At 34.7% G+C, this 10,326-nt stretch overlaps 1 protein-coding gene across 1 annotated transcript in view; it reads right to left on the bottom strand.

Moving 5' to 3' along the window:
- Positions 1 to 1,181: 1,181 nt before the first annotated feature.
- Positions 1,182 to 10,326, bottom strand: part of MESDC1_1 (FERM central domain) — a 111,156-nt gene continuing 102,011 nt past the window's right edge. The window contains exons 41-43 of the mRNA XM_051208105.1: positions 9,435 to 9,740; positions 6,716 to 7,117; positions 1,182 to 2,897 (exon numbers count right to left, since the gene is read on the bottom strand). Of these exons, the coding sequence (XP_051067928.1) occupies positions 2,790 to 2,897; positions 6,716 to 7,117; positions 9,435 to 9,740 (816 nt within the window). The 3' untranslated portion in view covers positions 1,182 to 2,789. The remainder of the gene's footprint in view (positions 2,898 to 6,715; positions 7,118 to 9,434; positions 9,741 to 10,326) is intronic.

The raw sequence follows: 10,326 nt of genomic DNA, 5'->3' as shown, positions 1-10,326 counted from the left end.
ATCTAAGTTTCATTTGCTGATCACAAATTTATTTTGTTTTAAACACATAGATATTGGTACAAGGAGGCACCAACTACATATGCGCCACACAAATCTGATTTGATATGTATGAGAGCTGTGATACTGCTCGGGTGCCCAAACCGAAGTAGGTGGTTTTCTTGGCGGGCCACACACTGAGCCTTCGACCTGAATGTCTGATCCACAGGGGAGTGAAGCAACGTAAGGAGATGCAGTCCCGTGGTAGCCGGTGACCAACGATTGGTTCATACACCATTTGTTCTTTCAGGATACTGGAGCCCGTATGCACCACTGGTTTGGAATCAGGGTTTCCCAACTTCCCCAGGTGGACTCTCCATGTCCACCAACCCGGTTAAAGCGCCATACATTCGCTTTTCGTCCTTTCAATTTCGTAAACAACACCCCCGCCACGAGAAGGCAGTGAGTAAGACTTCCCTGGCAGAGGCTATATACGTGTGGCCATGTGGGAGCATTTCGAGAGGGAGGGCGGACTCTTCCCACTCTCGGCCGTACCGGGGCATTCGGGGGCTGCTGATCACAAATGAATAACTAAACACCACTGCATCTATTACACCAGTGCTAATTAAAATATATCAACTCCATTCACAATATACCTCAGAGATTGCAGTAGTTTAACTCTTGATGAAAAATACAGATCCGTTAACATGTAAAACAATCGTTCTTTATGATAGCTTACGATTACAAAGCGTAGATTTGAAACTTTATGGCAATAATCTCCAACTATTTAATAAACTGAAACGTCATTGATAAAATGATGCTATGCCGAAGACCATAAGAGAAATTATTAGCCGTTCGGAATACAAAGGCTACGAAACAGTAATTCCTTACAGAACCCCCCCCCCCCAAGAAAGGGAATACACAAACTTTCTACATGACTTATATCTAAGGTCCGCAATTCGTCTATTAGTATTAAAATCCGCATAGATGCGACAAATAAACTACTTCATGTGATTTCAGTTCATTTTACTTTTAGAACCCTTTCTGTAAGGTTGGAGATAGTTCTTTGCAAATACAATACACATCTAACTACACAGTACTGTACTACCACTTTTTTTTAACATTTTAAATTTACGTGAAGCATATACTGTCCATCAAATCGTGTTTGATATGTATTAGTTAATTAGTAGAAAAAAGAAAAAAAGGAAAAAAACTAGTATTATTGATTATAGAATGATTTGATTACATTTTACTAATTCATAGCTTACAGTGAATAGATACAAACGATTTACAAAAATTAGCGCAACCATTTTCAATGCAAAATAAAACAACACTTTGTATTCCTTAATAAGTTTGCAAATATATATTCTTTAAAAAAAAAAAGAAAGACGGAAGAAAAATATCAACGAACTATCAACGAATTAAAAAAATAATCCCATTTAGAAACCACAGAACTTATTACAAAATGTTTTTGTGAAGTTGTATAGAAAGTGAGGTAAAACAAAAGAGGAGAAAGAAAGAGATGAAAGAAATGGAAGTCAAGGCAATAAAACAGTGATAAAATTGTTACGGATTAGTAAACATAACTGTAGTTGTGTTTTCTATGCATTATTATTATTATTATTATTATTATTATTATTATTATTATTATTATTATTATTATTATTATTATTATTATGTTTAGTTAATATTATTACATCCATTGGTTATTTATGTTCAATTGTAAATGGTTAATACTGAGAGAATCAATCCAATAAAATTGACTGGTTAATTATCATGAATTCATTTCTTATCTGATAGTGTGAAATTTTAGAAAAAACAATAATACTAAGGTGTATTTGTACAGTATACTTGGATTTTCAGTCTCTGTAAATATATATGGAAAGCTGATTTACGGTGAATAAATCGGAACATAGTAATACTAAAGAATGAACATACATGTACACACAAACAGGCAGAATTATAGACTATGACTATTGGCAACAACAGTGTAAGTAAGTTTATCCGAAAAAATGTAAACTGAATCAATCAAAAATCTGTTGTATAAATAGATGTATGATGTGTAACAAGTACTTTCAAGTAATTTGAACATTCGTGTGAAAGTTTATAGTAGTATTTTTGAAAATATGATTTGTAAAAACCGGAAAATTATCAACAATACTAAATAACAATAACTATAATGAACTATAGAGGTATTAAGTGTGTTTGTTTGTGTGCACATATGGCATTCAGTATTTTACCATTCTAGTTATATAAAATCATTTCATACATCCATATATGTGTATCTCGATCATAATTATATGTGGTTAGAAAATGATTACAGATTCACTGTAAAGAGTGAGCAAAAGCATCCCTCTTCTAACGAACTGACATAATACAAAGTAATCTATCAGGAATTGAATTAGTCGAAATGAATCACTACTACTAATTATCAAAGATATACACATATGAATCAATTAGATTTGAGGATAGATTCGAAAAAAAAACAGAACAGAAAGATCATAGGTGAATAAGACATAATAAGTTATATGAAAAATGTAAGTTGTCTTTTTATTTAATAAAAGAACACCCACCTTTCACACAAACACACTCAAGCATCATTGTAAAGTGAGTAAGCAAGTAATGCGTAAATCAACATAGTATTTTGGAAATAGTCTGTTAATCTTTTCAACAAAGTTATAAAAATGTAAAGGTGACGAACGAGTTAATATAAACACAAACTTTTGTAATTGACAATAAACATGGAGAAAACAAAACAACAGCAATCATTTGTTTGTCTTTTATGTCATTGTTTTCTTCCGCTTCTCTTTTTTTTACTGTACGTGTGATCTATATTGATCTTGATGAATGTGTTTCAGTTGAGCGTGTAATTTATCCAATTCCCTTTGTTTAGCAGCAATACTGGATTTAGTTTCAATTACCTAGAAAAATTCCGAAAGAAAAATTATTCATCACAGTTAACTGTTAATTTCGTTGTATTAGGTGTATGAAAATGAGAGCGATTTTATTATCATTTGGTTGCCACTGTTATTGTTGTATTTATTCGTTTGTTTGAAATTACAGACCAATTGAATCTCATGACATTCATTTATCATCATTTCACTGGTCTATATATATATATATATATATATATATATATATATATATATATATATGGCTTTGAGTCGAATGTGTGAGTAAGAGAAAGAAAAGCGTTATTGATCTTGTCGGCCTAGACAAATTGAAATAAATGAAGTGGGAGTGAGTCTTGAGATGATGACTGAAATTCATATGCTCTTCGTAGTGAATAAGAAGCATTATTATCCTTTTCATCGAATTATAGGAACAAATCTATCATTGTAGAATTGTCAATTAGGGATTAACGGATATAATAACGATTGTTTTCATACAAACATTAACAGTTACTTACACACTTGTATTGAAGCTAATGTGTAAGCAACATGGATGATATTATCTAGATGTATCAATTGTAGATAGGTAACAATGAATTTGGAACTTTACTGAAGAGTATGGCAAATGATCCTCTCTACAACCAGTAATAATTGAATCGTAAACGTTATTTGATTATAAGTCAATGAACACAGATCAGCTAAGCATTGTCTACCTCATATCAATGTATAATGTAGATTAAAATATTTAGCCTGCGTTGAGCGCATGGGAGCACACATGAAAAACTATGTTTAAAAACAAGACCGAGTTAAATCTACAAACGATACTATGATCGCTCTCAGATCAACTAGACACACAGAAAGTTTCATTTAATCCAATGACAGGATAAATGTATTATTTAAAGCTTGTGGTATATCTTTCGTTTTTCTTGCTAATACAAAGGCATCCTTTTTTGATAAAAATAAAAGGAGGCTGATAACATAAACATCCATTGGTTATACCAAAGTCAGTCAGTAACAACGTAGAACTTCGTACGTACGTACATCAGTTCGAGTTGCCACACCACATTAGCACAGAGATGCAGTTGTCGATTCAAATACCGTAGTGGTAGAGGTAATAAGAGTATAAGCAGTAATCGGGAAGATTAGGGTTTGGAGATGTTATTTAAAGAGTATAATCCAGTGGAATAAATTTGGAAAGAGGAAAAAAGGGACATGAAGGATTCAGAAGATTAGAATTTGGGAGAACACAGAGAGTGTATGCACCTGCACTATTGCAAACGATTTTGAGCCATGTCATTCAACGTCTCTAACCATCGGTTGCTTTCGTCTCGCGGATCCCAACCAGGTAGTCTACACCTACCAACATAGCTCAGTTCACTTGTCAGTGACTTCATGGATTTGTACCATGTTTTGGTCTGACTGCCTCTAGCTTTCTTCCAACCTACTCCTACACCATAAAACATCGCACATCGAGGCAGTCGGTTGTTGGGCATACGTAACACGTGTCCCAGCCATCTCAACTGATGAAGTCTCATTACTTCATCAACTGATTTGCCATCCTTACCTAGTACCCGTTTCCTAACAACTGAGTTACTTACTCGATGGTCCCATGATATACGAGCAATGTTTCGAAGACACCTATGATCAAATACTAGTAGCCTACGGATATCCTCTACTCTTACCGGCCATGTTTCACTGCCATAAAGTAGGACGGAACGAACTGCTGCACAGTAAACCCGTCCTTTGGTTGATAGACAGATATCTCGCCTACGCCATAAATGACGCAAGTTGGCAAAAGCTAGTCGAGCCTTCTGTATCCGTGCTGAGATTTCGTCACACACCAGACCACAAGGGCTGATGAGACTTCCAAGATAAGTGAAGCGATCGACACGCTCAATTACTTCACTCCCTATCATTAGTTCGGGTGTCAATGCAACCCAATCCTGAAGCAACATTTTGCATTTCGAGGGGGAGAATCGCATCCCGAACATGCTTGCATTGTTGCTTAGAGTGGTCAGAAGACTCTGCATTTTGTCAGCGTCTTCACCAAATAAAACTATGTCATCAGCATATTCTAAGTCAACAAGTGAACCTCCTGGTAGAAGTTCAACCCCTGTAAATTTAGATGAGGAGAGTGTTATCTCTAAAAGTACGTCGACCACAAAGTTGAACAAGAATGGGAAGAGTGGATAGCCCTGACGAACACCACTTGAGGTAATCAATTCTGATGACAGTTCGCCATAAGCTCTCACTCTACCAGTTGTGTTCGAGTAGAGAGCCTTTATAAGGTTAATGTACTTCTTTGGTACTCCTTTCAGTGACAAACACTGTCATAGAACCTCACGATCAACAGAGTCAAATGCCGCCTTAAGGTCGAGAAATACTACCATTGTGGGGCGTCTGAACGTATGTCTGTGTTCTAGAACCTGACGTAGTGTGAATATCTGATCTATACAACCACGTCCAGGTCGAAAACCAGCCTGATTTTCTCTAGTCTGATCATCACGAGCTTTGGTTAGGCGTCGAAGTATTATTGAAGCTAATATTTTAAACACTATATTAGTCAAACTGATTCCTCTGTGATTGTCACAAGAGCACTTTTGTCCTTTCTTATAGACTGGCACAATCAGTGATTGAGACCAGTCAGATGGGATTACGTCCAGTTCCCAAATTCTACCTAAGACCTCGGTTAATCTCACTGCTAATACTGGACCACCATCCTTAAAAATCTCAGGAGTAAACCTGTCAGGGCCTGCTGCTCTCCCTCGCTTCAGATTTCCGATGGCTTTTTCAACTTCGTAAAGAGACGGTGGACCTACATTAACTTGCCATTCAGGTTGACTAGAGATCGTGGGAAACTGAAGTGTGGCTGAAGGCCAGTTGAACTGATCCCTAAAGTGTTCTGCCCATCGATCCAATCTCCTGGATTGAGAATGAATAATATGTCCATCTTACTCTGAGATTGTTTCGCTAACGGTCGGGTTCCTAATTCCGGTTTCCTTAACGAGTCTGAACAATTGTCTGCTATTACCTATTGCCGCTGCCTTTTCCATCTCTCTTGCTTTCGCTACCCACCACTGTTCACGATCATTGCGTAGACTTCTTGTCAGCTTGCGCTTAAGCTGACTCCGCTCCTCATTATGTTCAGAGCCGGGTGGAATGAGTTTCCGAGCATCTATCAGTGCGATAGATGCTGCTGAGATTCAGTGTTGCTCCCTAACCTTCTGGTTTACCTTACTAGCAGATATCACTGCTGTTTCCACAGCTTTTCGGATATCATTCCATGCTGCATCGGGGTGGGCATCACATACATGGCTGCCTAACTGTTTTCCTAGTTGTTCCTGAAATATACTCTTAGCTTGACTATCATTAAACAGGACCTTAAGAGGTTTCCTTGCAGCGTCTTTCCTACGTCCAGTAAGACGCAAGCAAATACGCGCTCGCACTAGAGCATGATCTGAATCTAGGCATGTGCTCCAGAATGAGCGACAGTCTTCTATCGAGCCCCTCCATCGGTGGCTGATAGCGATGTGATCTATTTGGGTCCAACGTTGGGACGAATTCGGGGGTCGCCATGTTAAAAGATGTTTTACCTTATGCTTAAAGTTAGTATTTGCAAGGAACAGGCGGTTATCTGAGCATAGCTGAAAATCGTTAAGTGCTAACCTAACAACTAAGTAATCATAATATGTTTTCATAAAATATAATAATGATACAGTGAATTGTAATATAAGACACATTTCAAAGTGTAAAAAATCAGAATAATCTCATAATATTATAACCATATATATTTGTAGTTCGTTCTAAAAACCCGTGATCAATATTATAACAACAAAATCGACACATACTTGTCTCATAGATGAAACAACTCGACCATTTAAATTGTCTAATGATGTCTCAGATTGTTCTTTGTCTACGTTCACTGGTGTTGTTGTTGTAGTCATTGCCAGTTTGCTTTTGGATACGATCATTTGTACAATTCGTACCAAACGATCAGCTGCATGTTTGACAGATCCACCAGCATTACGTAAGCCTAAACAACTTTGTGAATTCGGATCAGCTTTAGCTATACAAGCAATGACCAATTGAGCAGTATAACCAGCTGTTGTTTGTGCAGCCGATATTAAACTTTCTGGCTTTAAAGTTATATCACCTGCGTCGATTAATTGTGAAGAACCACTAACGTGCATTGTGACAAATGCTTGAGCTGATTCAACTAAGTGATTCGCACCAACAGCCACATACCTTGCCTACATAAATTTTTAAAAAGAGAAAGACGAGACATACTGCATAACACTTCAAACCATTTCAAATATGTAACGGATTTTTTAAAAATTATTTTGACCTAATCATGGGTAGTCGGAAAAGACAGCTTATGCAACCACCAGTCAGAGATAATGTAGCTAAACAAACATTTTACCTGATAATTGTTCTAGGTACTGTTAAAACTCTGCACATTCTGTTTATGCTTTCAATAAATTGAAACGGTTTTGAAGAACTTGAAATTAAAAAAATTGCAGAACAACCATGAAAATAAAAGATAAATGAAGAATAAATGAGCAGGTAGTTAGGTCAGCGTAAATACTTAACACTATGACAGTGTGCACTGCTGAAAACAACATACTACTCAATAACCCTATTAGTAGTTAGTCACTAAGTTGTCAAATAAAAGCAGTGCAGATGTAAATATGTGTTCAATGAGGTAAAACTAAGGAAAATAAAGTTAGCGATAAAGTGCAAATTAATAAATGCAATTTGAAAGGCACTATAAAACTCTAATATATCAGTGAATATCTGATGAACAGATAATAAATTCTTTAGTACTTTTAACAATATTCAAAGTCCAATAATCTTGTTAGTTGGCTTAAGTAATATAATAAACAATAATTAAATCTGAAAATCACTCCTTAATTTCATCGGTTATTGAATGATCTACAAAAGCCTTATCTTACAGTCATTAAGAAATTTTAAGCAACATTTTAAATGTGTTCATTTTTGTTCTTGTCTTTCAACATTCATTCTTGTCTTGGGTTAACTATTTGAAATTATTTTGTGAGTAAAACACAATATTTACATCAATTTAGGCAACTGATCATATGTCAAAAGAATTGATGTGTAACAATCTTAAAAAGAATATCTACTGATTTAGCACGTTTGATATGCGGCTGGAAGTGGGATCCAGAATGGACGTTTTAACTCACTTGAAACTCATCAATTGAGTGTTCTTGAGACTTAATGTTGACGTCCACATTAAGACTCGAACATAGTGTCTTTCGTTTAAAATGAACAACTCGTCATCTATTGAGGTATTGAATTCAGGTAATCATCAAATTGTTTAATGAATATGAAAATAGTAAGTGCGAGGATAGTCAACGGGTGAACTCGAGGAAGCTCAGAAAGAGCTAAAGATACTCTATCCAAACATCTTTTGGAAGAATATCCCAGAATCACTACGTGTAGCTTCCCTATTGGACCACTGCTAGTAATCCTGTGTATGCAGATTGGAGGGCTATAACGATGATTTCGTGTTTACTAAAAACTATAAATACCTGAAAGTTTTGTACCATAATTGACACTGTTTAAAATAGCATTCCTTTCACTTGTCTTCTTCCTTCCCATTTGTGACTTGGAAGGGTTTAGCGTTCGAGTGCTCAAGTATATTGAGAATCTAAGCTCTACATATAACAGTAAGGATTTGTAATTTCAAGTTGTTGAAATGTCTACTGAGCTTAACAATTAAATTAATATAAAAATCATACACTTTGTGATTGGTACATAGTTTTCATCGTACAATAAAAGACGTGAAGAACTGTTAACAACTATCGCCTCAGATCCATAACTATTAAACAATGAGGAATCACGAACACGTAAAGGATCAAGACGATGTCTGTTTATAACTCACAGTGGGGCTGATAACATCGAGTCAGTAAATAACAATGCTAGCGTCTACATTTTATGTCTCATGAAGCTCGTGGTACACTAGTGTCATGGTAAACTGACTTCGGTGAGTAATTACCTCATTCTTATATCGTCAGATAGACAGTTAGGATAATCACACTATTGACTAGCATTTATAACCCAATGATTTCTGAAATCTTTAGGAATGTTTTCATCCCAACCCAAAAGATGTTTACATCCTGTTCCATTCAATAAAATGTATAGTTTTAAAAAGAAAATTATTTGTTATTTTTAAAGATTAATATAAAAGGGTATTATTCCTTTAGTGTTCACCTCTACTCTGAACGTTAATAATTTTACTTAGCACTAGCTACGTGGTCTGCTAATCCTAATTGATGAATGTAAGTTGATCAATTTTATCAATAGGGATCAAGAATTTCAACCACCGGAGGATAAATGTCATCCCAAACTATTAGTTCATTTGAATGAAATTAATAATGCTAATATTGATTTTCTGACATATATTTTACAGAGAAACGCATTTAAACAAGATTTTACTAGATATTCAAAATATCTGAAGTAACTGCTTTCAACAACTGTTTTAACAACTATACAAAAAATGAACTTCCCTGAAGTATACAAAACATATAAGAAATGTTAACTACTTACGGCTGATATTAAACCTTGTGCCCATTGTGATTCAGATTCTAGATCAGGGGTTTGTGGTATATCAATTGGTTTTAATCGACCTTGTTGAACAAGTTCACGTTGAGCAGCAGCAGCCCAATACATTAAACTTAAAGTAGCATGAACTAAATTTCGACAAGCTATAATAAGTGCATCCATACCGTCTGATGATTCTAAATCTATATCTTCATTAATATTATTTATAGTTGTACGACTATCATTGTTAGAAATTTGATTGTTTGTCGTTGAAACAACGGTGGTAGTTGTATATTTTGATGTTGAAGTCATCTAAATATAATATTTATTTAAAAGAAAAATAAACTCGATTACATTATGATTGTAAATTGAAAAAGTCATTTTTAATTATTAAAAAGAAACATTTCAGCTATTTATCATCACAGAGACAAGTTATATTCATTTAAATATTTAACATCTAGTTATAAGCAAAAACAAAACAAAACAGTTGTCTACATAATGGGAAGAAAAGATAAAGTAAGAAAATATGATGTTAAGAACATTGTTGACAGAATGAAGTAAATATGAACAAGAATTACACAGATTTTAATAAGAAAATAAAATAATAAAAATCAATTATTAGCAAAGATACACGTATATGACAATGAAGAAAATGAAGGAAGTCTTAGAAAAAAAAAGAGAATTCCCTTGCAAATGAATACACTTGTTACAGTTGTACAATCGTATTTATAGTTATTCTATATACAGTAGTCTATATATAAGATAGAAAATGGTTGTGCCACTAACAAATTCAACAAAAATTAATAAGAATTTCCATCGAATATAAGTTACTTTATAGACGAAGGTTAATGAGAAAAAAATAAGACGAGAATAAAACTTTGAAGAGAGATATAAAGAA

The sequence above is a fragment of the Schistosoma haematobium genome, chromosome 2 (assembly GCF_000699445.3).
Source record: "Schistosoma haematobium chromosome 2, whole genome shotgun sequence".
Classification (NCBI taxonomy): Eukaryota; Metazoa; Platyhelminthes; class Trematoda; order Strigeidida; family Schistosomatidae; genus Schistosoma; species Schistosoma haematobium.
Note: the sequence above shows the minus strand (reverse complement) of the source record. Positions and strands in the feature narration are given on the sequence as shown.